This window comes from Octopus bimaculoides, chromosome 19 (assembly GCF_001194135.2).
Source record: "Octopus bimaculoides isolate UCB-OBI-ISO-001 chromosome 19, ASM119413v2, whole genome shotgun sequence".
In the NCBI taxonomy this organism is placed as follows: domain Eukaryota; kingdom Metazoa; phylum Mollusca; class Cephalopoda; order Octopoda; family Octopodidae; genus Octopus; species Octopus bimaculoides.
This window is the reverse complement of record NC_068999.1, coordinates 48,473,439-48,489,270: the sequence shown is the minus strand read 5'-3', so window position 1 is coordinate 48,489,270 and position 15,832 is coordinate 48,473,439. Positions and strand designations below refer to the sequence as shown.

The following is a 15,832-nucleotide window of genomic DNA, read 5'->3' as shown; positions in this document are numbered from 1 at the left end:
TTACGTGTCACCCGCACGAAAATGGCCACGCTCGAAATGGTGTCTTTTATGTGCCACCCACACAAGAGCCAGTCCAGGGGCACTGGCAACGATCTCGCTCGAAAACCCTACAAGGCCAGTCAGGCGGTACTGGCAACGGTCACGCTCAAGATGGTACATCTTATGTGCCACCCGCACAAGAGCCAGTCCAGGGGCCCTGGAAACGATCTCACTTGGCTTGCCGGGTCTTCCCACGCACAGCACATTTCCAAAGGTCTCGGTCAGTAGTCATCGCCTAGAGAAGATTAGAAATGAACAAGACCACTTGTATATCCATTATGCTAATTTACAACTACTGTATTGTGCAACTAAAACACACGATGAGCTTCTTTCAGTTTCCTTATTTCTTTACTGCCCACAAGGGGCTAAACATAGCGGGGACAAACAAGGACAGACAAAGGGATTAAGTTGATTACGTCAACCCCAGTGCGTAACTGGTACTTAATTTATCGACCCCGAAAGGATGAAAAGCAAAGTCGACCTCGGCGGAATTTGAACTCAGAACGTAACAGCAGACGAAATACCGCTAAGCATTTCGCCCGGCGTGCTAACATTTCTGCCAGCTAACCGCCTTTCAGTTTCTGTCTATCAAATCCATTCACATTGTTTTGGTTGGCTTAGAGCCATACAGTAGAAGACATTTGCCCAAGGTGCTAAGCAATGGAACTAAACCCAAAGCCATGTGGTTGGAAAGCAAACTTGTTAACTATATAGCCATGCCTACACTTGAATTCTAAGTTCAAATTTCATGAAGGGACACAAATCCCACCAATGGCCCCGGTTAATTGCCCAACCATGAGATAGCAACTGATTATGAAAGCTGAAATGGGTGGAGAGAATCGGAGCCATTCACTACAACAGTTGTACAGTGATGAGTATGATAAAAATACCATAATTTAACAGCACAAAGCATTTTATCTGATATTCAATTGCTGTATTTCCCAAATGTTGGGGGAACGCTTAGAATGTATCCTTTGTCTCTGAGAACCTCTACATAAAAATTATTAAACGTCATCATCATCATTTAACGTCTGTTGTCCATGCTGTTTGGACAGTTTGACCCAAGCTAGCAAACTGGGGAACTGTACCAGACTCCAGTCTGCTTCAGCATGGTTTCTACAGCTGGATGCCATTCCTAATGCCAACCACTTTACAGAGTGTGCCGGGTGCTTTTACATAGCACCATACGGGTGCTTTTATGTGACACGATACGAGCGCTTCTCTGTGATGCCACACAATGCCTTTTTATTCCTCTTTTTCCCTTCTCTTTCATAATGTTAAATTTCAGAGATTAAACAAACAATGAAACAGTCTTTTAAAGGTTTTGCTACTTCTAAGATCATCAGATGCTACAGAGAGGATTTAACCCTTTAATCTTCAGATCACTCTGTCAAATGTAATGCTTATTTATTCATATTGTTTTGAATTAATCAGTGGAGACTTCCAGCATTCTTGATCCTTGGACTACATCTCTGCTCACTGCTATCAGAGCAAAGATGGCTATCTGTAAATGCCAGTCTCGTGAATCAGAGTGGCTGTTCCAGCATGTCTACATTGCCATCCTCTGGGACAGTGACTTTTCCATTTTGTCTGCTGGGACCATGAGGTGGATTGCCTAGTCATTTTAGTTTTAGCTGTTGTACTTCACTGGTACATACACCATTCTTAATTGTAATATTAAGATGGCTTGACTTTTTTTTAAATTGCCTATCTTCTGTTCAGTCAAATTGATGAAATAAGTGGTACTAAAGACTTAGAATAAACATGACAGTATTGTGACAAGGCTGGGCCCTAGAATTACAAGAACACTCCATCAAGTAGGCTTCTATACAGTCACTGTCTACCCAAATGCACTCACAAAGGTTTTGATCAACCTGATGCTATGACAGATCCATGTGCTCAAGATTCCACACAGTGGAACTGAAACTTGAACTTCATAGTTGCAAGGCAAACTTCTTAATCACTCATCCATGCTTGCTTGCAGTACACACACACACACACACACACTAACATATCTTGGTAGCAATTATTTTTCTTCAGCACGCAGAAGAAATAAGATAGCTGACTTTATGTCTGGTGAACAAGTTTATCATTAAGCCTGCCTAAAACTGAAACCCTACTCAAGTCTTAGTGGCAAATCATAGATGAAACTTACAATAACCACATCATATTACAAGTGTCTTGCACTCATTACTAGAGTTTATTACAGAAATTATCATAACAAAAGCGATTAGCTGCTGTTTGTTAGCTGAAAGCTATAATTGTCTTTGTGAGTGTGTGATTGTCTATGTGTGTGCATGTCATAATGTTTTTAGATAAGCTAATATGATGAGATATCTGAAGCCTAATGAATTAAATGAATATGTTGCCGATAACAACTTGTCTAAACACATGCTGTATACATACAAAGGCATTGTAGATATAAATAAGCACCATGAAGAAATGGGGAAGTAACAATTCACTGCTGTATGAGCTACGCATAGAATTCATTTCATGCACTGTGTTGTAAGTGGCTCAGTCCATTTAGATGTAAGTAGATACCATGTGGAGATAGATCACTTGTCTAGTGACTGAGATCTTTGAAATCAATGTCAGTGTCACATGTCAACCCCCATGACTTATTTTGAACTGCTAAAATACAGGAACATGAACACACCAGTTGTCAAGCGATGGTGGGGGGACAAACACAGACACACATAAATATACATACATGTGTATATGTGGGTGTATATATATATATATATATATATATGACAGGCTTCTTTCTGTTTCCATCTATCAAATCCATTCACAAGGCTTTGGTTGGCCCTGAGGCTACAGTAGAAGACATTTGTCCAAGGTGCCGTGCAGTAGGACTAATCCAGGAATCATGTGACCATGTGGTTGGGAAGCAAGCTGCTTACCACACAGCCATGCCTGTGCATGTATATATATATATATATATATATATATATATATATATATATATATATATATATATATATATATATATACAGGGTTGGCCAAAAGTCACCTGACAGTAAATCAAAACCATTTGATTCCAAGATTTTACAACCTAATGGATTTAATAAAAGCATCTAAATATGAAACATCATGAAAATTGTTCAAACTGAAGTCCTTCTTGAGCAACACATTTTTCCATTCGAGTCAATACAGAATTACAGATAGCATTTATGGAATTTTGATTTACCGTTGGGTGATTTTTGGCCAACCCTCTGTGCGCACGCACGCACATGTGCGTGTGTGTGTGGTATGTGAGTATCTGGGCTGTTTGCCCCCTTTTTGTCTTTTTAGTATCTTTTCCTCTTTATATCATTCTCTTTTAGTCACTACCATGTCACCTTTGGAATAAGAGAAATACTGGGTATGCTCAGACTCAACCCTACCCCACTGCTACAACCTGTATCTCTCTGCTCCTTTCTTCTTTCCATCTCGTTACTTGCATAATGAGGGATCACTTTGAACCTGTTGATTTCTTGAACACCCGTTCTTTTTTGTTTGTTTGTTTTTTCACACGTGTACTGCCAACCAATACTCCTCTTTTCTCAGATTACTCATGTATTGACGTCTATCATTCTGTTTACCATTTAGTATTTCCTACCAATACTGCTGTCATTGACAACCATCACACACACACACACACACGCGCACTCTCTCTCTCTCACACACACAACAACCACACCACCCCTCGTTCATCTATGTCTCTCTCTCTCTCTCACTCCCTCTCTTCATTTCTCTGTCTTTCTCCCTGTCTCCCCAGCATTTTGTATACCTCTATTGATTCTCACTTCTCTCTTTCTCCCTCCGTCTCTCTCTCTCCCTTTCTCTCTCCACCCTCCTCTCACCATTGTCCCTGATTAATGAATGATTAATTAGAACTGTAATTTGTTGTATGTACTAAGCTTACAACAAATAAGTCCTGAGGTCGATTTCTTCAACTAGTATGGCCACAGTCACACAACTGAAACAAGTGAAAGAGTAAATGTACTTGGAACACCCAATGCGAAGTTCCAAGCAACCACAAGGTTGAAACATATGTATGGTTTCAAGTATCAGCACAAGCCAGCAATTTTGAGGAGGGGATAAGTCGATCACATCAATCCAAGTGCTCAGCTGGTACCAATGGTATCAGCCCTGGTAGGATAAAAGGCAAAGTTGACCTCAGTGGAATTTGAACTTGGAATGTAAAGATAGATGAAATGCTACTAAGCAATTTGCCTGGCAATCTAACAGTTCTGCCAGCTCGCTACCTTAACCATTTTGATACTAGCCCGGCTGAAACTGGCTCTTGCTCTGTAGTACAAATGTCTTGTTTTCAAAAGTTCTGAATTAAAATCTTCTACCAAACCTTCGTCACAATTTATGTTCCTAACACTAGCTTAATGATAACTAATTTATTTTACTAAATTCTTTGTTATATTTAAAATTAATTGAAAGAAACACAGAGCATCTCAAAATAAATATGGTAACCAAAGGGTTACTGTAGGAACTAATAACATAAACTTGTATTTATCTGAATTTCTCGTGTGTGTGTGTGTGTGTGTGTGTGTGTACCCTAGTCTAGTCATCACATGATGGTTGTAAATGAGCATCATCACCATACAAGTGATTAGTATTGTTGCGATTAACCCTTGGTCAGCCCTGCATAAACACTGACCAATGGAAGACATTCCAGTTATTTCCATCCCAACATTTATTAAGACATCATACCTCCAGGACATTACGGGACATTAATGAACACTTCCATCTTTTTTGTAAAACAGTAGAGTGTGATTTGAGAGTGAATAAACTGCTGCTATTTCTAGCAAGTTGGTCAACCATGTAGAGGCTCTGTTGTTTGGTTGCTTACTTAGGCCAGTTAGTCGTATGTGTTTCAGGTAAAATAAACCATTGGCAGGTTTGTAAATATGTGATTAAACCAATCAAAACATCCATCATTTTTTTTTTAAACAGGTTCAACCACCACCAGATGCTGGAGCATTCAAACCAAGAATCATAAAAACAACAGCCTTCCGTCGATTTTATGAGAGGGGAGACTTCCCTATAGCTCTGGAATTTGATACGAAAGGAAACAAGATTGCATGGAAGGTAATGTTTTAAATATATATATTTGTGTGTGTGTGTGTGTGTGTATTGTGTCAGATCACTTGTAAGGTAAGTGCCACTGATAACATGGAATCCAGTACAACCTGTTGGATACTATTTAAATACATAACATCTTTGTGTGTGTGTACATATATATATATATCATTGCTATTATGCAAAAGTATTGTAAATCCAAAATGTTGGGCTTTGTATATTTGTACCTCTGCGTCACTTTGATGGTGTGTGCTGCTCTCTCACACACATATTCTGCACACCAGGCAAAATGCTTAGCGGCATTTCATCCATTTTTACATTCTGAGTTCAAATTCCACTGAGGCCAACTTTGCCTTTTATCCTTTCAGGGATTATTTATCATTTATTATCCATCTTCCATTCTGATATGAGTTGGATAGTTTGATAGAATTATCATCATCATCATCATCATTTAACATCCATCTTCCATGCTGGCATGTGTTGGACAGCTGAACAAGAGCTGGTAAGCCAGAGGACTGCACCGAACTCCATTGTCTGTTTTGGTATGGTTTCTACAGCTGTATACCCTTCCTAACGCCAGCCATTTTACAGAGTGGACTGTAGCACCAGCAACCAAATAGGTGGCACCAAAGTGGCTGTACTAAAATGCCTCATACCCAATTTACACTGATATTGGTACTTTTAGTCGTTGGTAATCAATATATTTTTAGCAGTCAATTTCTCTTTTCTTTTTTAGAATAGGGGTTATTTTAAAATTTCATTTTCCTTTCTTGCAGATTGAAATTGAAAAAATGGATTATCATCACTTTTTACCACTGTTCTTTGAAGGCTTACGAGAAAACCAGCACCCGTATGAATTCTTTGCTCGCCAGGGTATACATGACATGTTAGAACATGGAGGAAATAAAATTTTGCCTTGCATTCCTCAACTTATTATTCCAATTAAAGGTGAATTCTTAAACTTACCTATGTTCTTTGCATTCAGTTAAAATGGTACTTGATTTCGTTTGTCTTTTTTTATAAACTTGTTTTGGCTAAATGACTTGTCAAATGTTGTGTATAGTTTTTTAGCCTGTGTTACTGAATTATATATATATATATCATCATCATCATCATCATTTAATGTTTGTTTTCCAGACTGGCATGGGTTGGATGGTTTGACTGAAACTGGTAAGCTGGAGAGCTGCACCAAGTTCCAGTCTGATTTGACATGGTTTCTATGATGGCTGGATGCCCTTCCTAAACACCAATTACTCCAAGAGTGTAATGGCTGCTTTTTACACGCCACCAGCACAGGTGCCAGTTACATGACACTGGAATCAGCCATGACTATGATTTCACTTGGCTTGACAAGTCTTCTCAAGCACGGCATATTGCCAAAGGTCTCAGTCACCTGTCATTGCTTCTGCTTCACCACCTCGTCCCATGTCTGCCTCTTTCATAGGTTCTCTCCACAGTTACAGAGCATCACTTCTTTACACAGTTGTTTTCATTCATATGAATCATATGTATGTATGTATGTATATATATATCTATAATATATATAAAAATGAGAATAGAATGTATGTGTGTGTATGTGTGTGTGTGTGTGTGTGTGTGACAACCTTGGACAAGTGTCTTCTATTATAGCCTCCGGCTGACCAAAGCTTTGCAAGTGGATTTGGTAAAAGGAAACTGAAAGAAGCCCATCATATAAATGTGTGTGCGTGTGTGTGCATGTCTGTGTATGTGTGTATATATATGTGTGTGTTTGTGTGTCTGTCCCCCACCACCACCTGACAACCAGTATTGGTGTGTTTACATCCCTGTAACATAGCAATTCAGCAAAAAAGACCGATAGAACAAGTACCAGGCTTAAGAAAAAATAAGCACTGGGGTCGATTCATTCAACTGAAAACTCTTCAGAGCAGTGCTCCAGCATGGCTACAGTCTAATGACAGAGACAAATAGAAGGGAAAAAAAATTATCATCACCGCTATATCTATGTATTCATACACATATATATATATACACCTGCGCACAAACAAATATACTCAAATCCCAACACTTAGAATATTTGTTAAAAAAAAACTAATGAACTAATGCTACTATTTTCTTTTCTCTTTATAGAAGCTCTCAATACAAGAAGTTTGCCTATAGTATGTACAACGCTGAAGGTCTTGCAACATTTGGTTGTATCAGCTGAATTAGTTGGTGAAGCCCTTGTACCGTATTATAGACAGATTCTACCAATATTCAACATCTTCAAAAACAAGAACTGTAAGCTTCCACTTATAAATTATTTATATTGTAATTTTTTAAAGAAGAGAGGGAACAATTCAACCCTGTAAGCAGAAAAGTTGTGAGAACAGTAGAAAGATTATGTATTTACCCTTATAAGATGGAAAAAAGTTGCCAGCAGGCAGCTCCTGTAGCCACTTGCTGGCAACTTTTTTTTCTTCCCATAGCTACCTACTGGCAACTTCTTTCCATTTTATAAGGGTATATACCCAATGCTTCTTCCTGTAGCTGCCTGCAGATAACTTTTTTCTGTCTTACAAGGCTAAATACCCAATCTTTCTCCTTGTAGCTACATACTGGCAACTTCTTTCCATCCAATGTTTCTTCCTGTAGGCAACTTTTTTTCATTTTACCATTTTCAGCATGGCCGTTGCCATTACCGCCTGACTGGCCCTCGTGCCATGGCATATAAAAGCACTTATTACACTCTCAGAGTGGTTGGCGTTAGGAAGAGCATCCAGCTGTAGAAACTCTGCCAAATCAGATTGGAGTTTGGTGCAGCCATCTGGCTCACCAGTCCTCAGTCAAATCGTCCATCCCATGCTAGCATGGAAAGCAGACGTTAAATGATGATGAAATACCCAATTTTTCTGCTGTTTTCACAACTTTACTGCATTTGAAATTTACTTTGTTGTCTGTAAAATACCAAATACATTCAACACTTCCAAAGTTTGTTTATAAAAAAAAAATGTCATCTAAATATTGTTTTAAATAGTCATGTGCCTTCATCAGAAACAATTTATCGTTTTTTAACCAAATGCTGTTTTGTTCTTTTTGTTATTTTTAGTAAATATTGGTGATGAAATAGACTACAGCCAACAGAAACGAATGAATGTTGGAGACTTGATTCAGGAAACTTTAGAGCTCTTTGAACGTCATGGTGGAGAAGACGCTTTCATCAACATCAAGTACATGATACCAACATATGAATCATGTCTTATGAACTAATTCTTGTTTCAGTCTTTAACCTTGGTGAATGGAGAGTTTTCTTAAATCAGGATTCATAACATAATTTGCTCATTTGGATGATATAAAAGATGTCTAATTTTCCTGATATATATATATATTCATATATATTCTTTATCTCTTCATTTACACAATGCTCTGTGGAATCTTCTACGACTACCACTACTACTACTACTACAATTGTTATGATTAATGATTATATTATTTACAAGATTATTTTAACAAAAATTAAAGATTTTAAACCTAGTTTCTTTTTTTCCTTTCTTTCTTATTTTTCGTCTGTATTTCCTTCGTTTATTTTTCCGATTAACTTTACTTCGAACAATTACATCATGGAAGAAAACCATTTTAACCAACAAGCACATGCACCTCCTACACACACATACATATACATGATGAGCTTCTTTCAGTTTCCATCTTCCAAATCCACTTACAAGAGCAATTAGTAAAAAATACCTAAAGTGCTACACAGTGGGACTGAACCTGAAACCATATGGCTGGGAAACAAGCTTCTTAGCCACACAACCAAACCCTACACTTATATACCTCAAAAATTAAATAAAACAAGTAAAAGAATGTCTAAAGCAACACAAAAATACAAAAACTCCTAAAATCCAAAATGTATTCTCCAAGAAGAAGACATGAAAATTATTATGAAAATAATTTATTATATCAATGAAAATAAAGAGATATAAAAAAAAACAAACAGTATTTTCATATCAATGAAATTATTTCAGTATCTTTTCTTTGATTTTAGAGGAAATGTGAAATGTTTGTTTCCAATTTGACAATGTATTTCTGTGATGGAGATGACAAAACTGTTGATATGTTCACAAAGGTAATTGTCCAAGTGATTCTTGAAAAAAGAAAGAGAAAGAGAAAGGAAAATTAATTTTGATTGTTTATAAGTTTATTAGGGATGAACCATAAAGAGGCAAGCTGGCAAAATCGTTAGCCACACCGGAGAGAATGCTTGGCTATACTTCTTCCAACTTTATGGTCTGAGTTCAAATGCTGCTAGGGTTGACTTTGTCTTTCATTCTTTTGGAGTTGATAAAATAAGTACCAGTCAACTACTGGGATTGATGTAATCAACTTATCCCCTCCCCTGAAATTGCTGGCCTTGTGCCAAAATTTGAAAGCATTGGCAACACATAAAAGCGCCCATACAGTGTCACATAAAAGTGCCCATGCAGTGCCACATAAAAGCGCTTGTGCAACGCCAAGTAAAAGCGCCCGTGCAGTGCCGCATAAAAGCCCCTGTGCAGTGCCACATAAAAGTGACTGTGCAATGCCAAGTAAAAGTACCCAGTACACTCTGTAAAGTGGTTGGCATTAGGAAGGGCATCCAGCTGTAGAAACTATGCCAAGACAGACATTGGGGCTTAGTGCAGTTCTCTAGCTTGTTAGAACCTGTCAAACCATCTAACCCCATGTCAGCATGAAAGACAATCATTAAAGGATGACAATTACGATGATGATGAAGTCATATATAAAGTTTTGTAAGACAGTCACCTTAACTCTCAAAGCAAAAATGTTGCTATATTTTGTAGTGTAAACATAAACCTTGTTACATAAATAAGTACTGGCATGACAGTGTTGGTTGATGATTGCATTTTGCAGCAAAATAATGTTGAGTTCAATCTCACTGATTGTGCAGCACTTTGGGGAAGTGTTGCTTACCATAGCTTTGAATCAACCAAAGCCTTGTGGATGAAATTTGGAGACAGTGAGGAAAATTGTCAGAGAGAGAGAGAGAGAGAGAGAGAGAGAGAGAGAGAGAGAGAGAGTGTGTGTGTGTGTGTGTGTGTGCTTTAAAGGAGATTTATTTGGCTGCTAGGAATAGTAACCAAATTTCCCTCAAATCAGATACTATCAAGATGCATTAGATACAGTAGTCCTACACAGCCTTAAACAATGGAATGATCACAGCTAGAATGTCTTTGATCAAAGATTTGTTTGACTAAGGCGGACTTTGAGTAGAACATGAAAACAAAAACTATGGCAAGAATAAAACTCTATAACAATAGCATGGTAATATTCTGATATGAAAATTACCTGTAAATTCTGCATGATTTCTTCTGGTATGGCATTTATAACATCCCCTAAAGACCAGGCAATACTCACATGGAAGGATGGGTCCTAAAAATACAAGACATTTGAATTTATTTATTCATGAAAATCTATAACTGAGACTTTTGAACATTTCTAACAATGGAATAAATTTCAATAATAAGCTTTACAGCTCCAAAGCTCTACAATAAACCTTATCAGACTATTAAATATTACCGTACTAATCATTATCAGATCATTAAACATTGGCATACTGAACATTATTAGGCCATTAAAACATTTTCATACTAAACATTATCAGCCTATTAAAACATTCCCTTACTAAACATAATCAGACCATTAAACATTACCAACCTAAACAATACCAGCACAAAGAAAAATGCAGGATATGTGTCAGATATATGTGTATATCATTTTATCTTGACATTGCATATTAATTGTAAAGCAAGTGCCACCATTACAGAAGCAGTTAACTCCATTTCCAATCTTTTATGAAAGCATGTCCAGCCAAAGAGAAATATTACCTTGCTTGGACAACAGGAAGGGCATCCAGCCATAGAAAAATCTACCTCAAAGGATTCTATCAGACCCATGCACGCATGGACAGTAGATGTTGAGAAGGCGGTGGTGGCAGCAGAGATGGTGGTGATGTACTTTAATACAAGATTAACTTAATTTTAAGTTCTGGCAGATAAGTTTATTTCACTTTTCTTAAAAGATGAAAATAGTTTGACTTACTGAATAAAATGGAGGTAGATTAAAATCTTTAAATGCTTTATCCACATAGGTTATATAGTCAAATAACGTAGCTGTTGAACTGGTCACTTGCAAAGAAAGAAAGGATCTGTAAAAGAATAATAGTAGCATAGTAAAAAAAACAAAACAATCAATCATATCAGTTTCTAGACCCACAAACAAACCAAAAATATCTAACCGCAGTCAATAAAGGAGTCTTTATGTGGTTACTAGAGCTTCTAGAGATAGCAGTCAAATCTCTCCAAAATCACATCCTCCGAGCTTTTGAAAGAAAGGACGTAATTAATCGCATTGTCCCCCAATATACCTTGTCTTAATAGAAAAAAAAAAGAGGAAAAAAATCTTCTGACTGCTGTCACGGACTGAAGGCTTTTGATTCTGGTTCACTGCTTAACAGATAACCTGAGATCCAACAAAAACAATAACAGCGAGTCATAACACAGATAATAGCTTTTCTACGTTTAAATTGCGTTGGATTACTTTGTATGCCAAACTTCGATCTGCTAGAAATAGCAGTAAGTTGTTGTTTTTTTTTTTTTCTCACATCACACTCTGCCGTTTTAAAAAGCGGGGAGATTGAATAATATAGTCCTGAATATAAATAAATTTGGGAAAATTATAGGATGGTCGAGGCTGGAACGTCTTAGATCTGCCCAAGGAAGATAATAAAGGACGAAACAACAGCCAAGTCCCATCAAAGTCAGGAAATACATGGGAGACAACTCCATCGAACATGTTGGCACTCCGTCGCTTACGACGTCGAGGGTTCCAGTTGATCCGATCAACGGAACAGCCTGCTCGTGAAATTAACGTGCAAGTGGCTGAGCACTCCACAGACACGTGTACCCTTAACGTGGTTCTCGGGGATATTCAGCGTGACACAGTGTGACAAGGCTGACCCTTTGAAATACAGGCACAGCAGAAACAGGAAGTAAGAGTGAGAGAAAGTTGTGGTGAAAAAGTACAGCAGGGTTCGCCACCACCCCCTGCAGGAGCCTCGTGGAGCTTTAGGTGTTTTCACTCAATAAACACTCACAATGTCCGGTCTGGAAATCGAAACCGCGAGTCCGCTGCCCTAACCACTGGGCCATTGCGCCTCCACTCCATCGAACATAACGCCTATATAATTAAATTTATTTTTTGTATTTGTTTTGCAAGATCCTTAATGTGAACTCGTGTGTTGATACAGATATAGTATCTAGTGTGTGTGGTGTGGGGAGGTATCATTTTGTCAATAAGAAAGATTCTATTTCCCTTCATTTTCCTTCCAGTGAGAGATAAGGATTTCACTTCATTTATAAACTATGTATAAACTATAGATCTCTATATATCTCTACTACTTCAGATATGTAAATGCTTTAGATGTCTCCAACGGTTCTCATTCAAATAAAACCAAAAGCAACTTACCGAGTATTTTCTTCATTGGTGTAAAGTTTTATGGCACAAAACCCACACGATGTACTAAAGGAAAAAGAAATAACAAAGATTTTATCGCTTCCTTTTTAGATGGTATATGACTAAGTTAAAGTGGACACAAAGTATAAATTAGAAGTAAGAGGAATACGAGATTATATTGAACCCAGTAACTTTATTTTATCAACACAGAAATGATGAAAGGCAAAACTGACCTTGGTAGGATTTGAACTCAGAACTTAAAGATCAAGAACAAATAATGAATAGCATTCTGTCTGACACTCTACTGATTCTGCCAATTCACAACCCCAAGGCATACGTTCAATAACCCTCACGCATACATCGCTGGGCTAAGATAGCAATGTTGTTATATTCTGTCTGTTCTAAAACCAACGATCCAGGTAGATCAAACGTATACACACACATACAGATATATACATACATAAGCTTTCTGTATTACACATGGTTAAGATTTTGATCTTCTCTACAAGTTTCAGCACGGAAGTAAATAGTTGTACAAACCTGACAGCATCCTGTAGACTTACTGACAGACTGTCGGTGAGAGGCTGAATCCAATGATGACGGATTGGCACTGTCTTTGACAAACTAATATGAAGCTGAGAGAATGCTTTGAAATCTGCAAATGGCTCCAGTTCCAAAAGTAGAAGTCTCTGTATTTCTGCAAAGTGTTCGTTTCTTTCCACTGGAGAAAAGAAGAATTAGTAATAAAATTTAGCTGAGAAAAATCTAAGCAAAAATTACTTATTAATGTAACAGCGTAAAAAAAACAAAAATCGTCATCATCATCATCATCATCATTAACTTTTAGCATGCTGTAGACACATTATGTTGCTGTATGAGTTTTCTCCCCTCTCAATGTGACATAATGCATCTGCTGCTACAGGCGAGAAAACTCATATGGTGCCATGATGCATGTAAGTGTGCTAAAGGTTAAAAGTCCATTGGTTCTTCCATTCTCTTGGGTTCACTCTCAATGAATCTTTTCTTTAGTTGACTCATGTGTCTCTTGTATACTCCTTTTCTTTCTTTTACCAAATATAGCATTTTTTGTATGCATTTGATAATCACACCATCTTTCCAACTTTGTTTTCCATTCTTATATGCCCTAACAACATACATTTTCACCAATTTTGAAATATCTTGCTGTATTATCCATTGCAATTTTGCTTTTCTTACCAGGTAGCAATTTGTCAAAGACTGATATTATTTTCCTTGCAAACATCAGCTCCACTGGTGACATACCTGCTGGTATGTTTGGATTTGGTGTCACCTGGTATACTCTTAGGAATTTTTGTAGAGCTACCTCATCCATGACTTCTTTATTCAACTTTTTTAGGGCTCTCTTGAACGCATCAATAAAGTATTCTGCTTATCCATTAGATCTGGGATGGCATGGCACCATAGTCACATGTTCAACAGCAAACATTTTACAAAACTCTTTAAACTCAAAAGACACAAATTGCATTCCATTGGCAGATGCTATTGTGTCTGGGACACCAAATCTTTGCAAACAGTTCATGCTTATTGTCACAATACAGAATCTTTCTTTCTGCCTTTCTACAATAATGTTACACTTTATCATTTATGATAAATTAAAGAAGCAACTACATAAATATCCTTACCTTCAATGTACACATGAGTAGCCCAGTTACCAGCAAGATGAGGGAAACTTCGAATGCGTCCGTCATGAAAATCAGGATTGTCAACAACAGAGATTTCTTTTTCTTTAAACATGTTTTTAATGTCATCTGGCAATGGAAGTGGGTCTCTGAAATAATTTACCACAATCATAATTGAAGAGAAAAAAAAGTGACTTGGATTGAAATATATTTTTCTTACATAGGCTAAGGCATGGCTGAGCTGTAAGAAGTCTGCTTTCCAACCACATAGTTCCAGGTTCAGATCCACTGCATGGCACTTTGGGCAAGTGCCTCCTATTATAATCTCAGGCCAACCAAAATCTTGTGAGTGGATCTGTTAGATGGAAATTGAAAGAAGCCTGTTGTGAGTGTGTATCTTTGTGCATGTGTTGGTACCCCCTACCACTGTTTCACAACTGGTGTTGGTTTGTTTACATCCCCATAACTTAGTGGATCAGTAAAAGAGAACAGTAGAATAAAGTACCAGGCCTAAAAAAATAAGTACCAGGATCGATTTGAGACCATGTGCTGAAACTGGAGCAGTTACAATGTGGAAGAGCCAATGCAGGCCTTTTAATTATATGCAAAAACTATTAAATTCACTTTTAATTTATTTCACGAAGGCAGGCAGCAAATTGGTAGAGTCATTAGCATGTCAGACAAAATGTCTAGTCTTTCAGAATTGATAAAACAGGTAACATTTGAGCAAAGGGTCGATGTAGTCAACTTACTTATTGGGTGGCCAGAAAGGGATTGGTACAACAAAAGTGTGAAGCTTGCTTCTAGGCTCCTCCTGATTCATTGTGTGCGAGAGGGAGAGAGAGATGACGGGGGAGGGGTATTAACTACAGTACTTGATTGGTATTTTATTTATCAACACTGAAGAGACAAAAAACAAAGTTAGCTCCGGTGAAATTTGGACTCAAGAGCGTAAAAAGCCGGAACAAATGCTGCAAGGTATTCTATTGCCTCTCACAATCAATTCGCCGCCTTATGAACCTTATACAAGCAATAATTTCTAACATAGGCAGAAGGCCAGAAATTCAGAGAAAGAGAAAGAATCACCGAATCTATTATACTGAAACTATTTCTTGACTTAGGCTTATTTAATGACCCCGGAAAGATGAATGGTAAAGTTGATCTCGCAGGTATTTGAACTCAGTATGTAAAGCACCGTCCACGTACAAATGATTTTGCCAGACAAACAACGGGACGATTCACAGAGCCTGATTTCCCAACGTTACTCGACATTCTGTCAGGGATAGTTTATAGCTTTACACGGATATCACTCAAACAGGGAAAAATTATCATCGACACCGTTTTACTACAACTCGTGTAATATTGAGGGACAATTTATAAACATATGCAGTGTAACTCGTTCTCACCTGTGTCGCCTTTTATTATTCATTTCTTTTTCAGGTGTTGCACTACATGGTAATTTTCGTTTTAAACAACTCTCCTTACTTTCTTCCTCATCATCGAGATCAGAATCTGAACTTCCCGAATAATCAACAATTCTTCCACTTGCCATTAAGATTGAGCTAACCGGTGTTCTACAAAATTTA

At 37.6% G+C, this 15,832-nt stretch overlaps 2 protein-coding genes across 5 annotated transcripts in view; one reads left to right on the top strand and one right to left on the bottom strand.

The window, feature by feature from the left end:
* Positions 1 to 8,610, top strand: part of LOC106878103 (parkin coregulated gene protein) — a 12,177-nt gene extending 3,567 nt beyond the window's left edge. For 3 of the 4 annotated variants that reach the window (XM_052974725.1, XM_014927212.2, XM_014927214.2), the window contains exons 2-5: positions 4,993 to 5,127; positions 5,895 to 6,066; positions 7,228 to 7,377; positions 8,186 to 8,610. In XM_052974725.1, coding sequence (XP_052830685.1) covers positions 4,993 to 5,127; positions 5,895 to 6,066; positions 7,228 to 7,377; positions 8,186 to 8,346 — 618 coding nt within the window. In that variant the 3' untranslated portion in view covers positions 8,347 to 8,610. Of the gene's footprint in view, positions 1 to 2,517; positions 2,569 to 4,992; positions 5,128 to 5,894; positions 6,067 to 7,227; positions 7,378 to 8,185 lie in introns of those variants that run through there. The other variant, XM_052974724.1, reaches the window with a different exon arrangement.
* Positions 8,611 to 9,010: 400 nt separating this feature from the next.
* On the bottom strand, positions 9,011 to 15,832 carry LOC106878102 (U6 snRNA phosphodiesterase 1). The gene is made up of 7 exons (XM_014927210.2): positions 15,653 to 15,832; positions 14,250 to 14,395; positions 13,129 to 13,309; positions 12,601 to 12,654; positions 11,176 to 11,281; positions 10,423 to 10,506; positions 9,011 to 9,220 (listed from the first exon to the last, which is right to left on the bottom strand). Exons 1-7 carry the CDS (start codon positions 15,796 to 15,798, stop codon positions 9,098 to 9,100), a joined length of 840 nt encoding a protein of 279 aa, XP_014782696.1. The 5' UTR covers positions 15,799 to 15,832; the 3' UTR covers positions 9,011 to 9,097.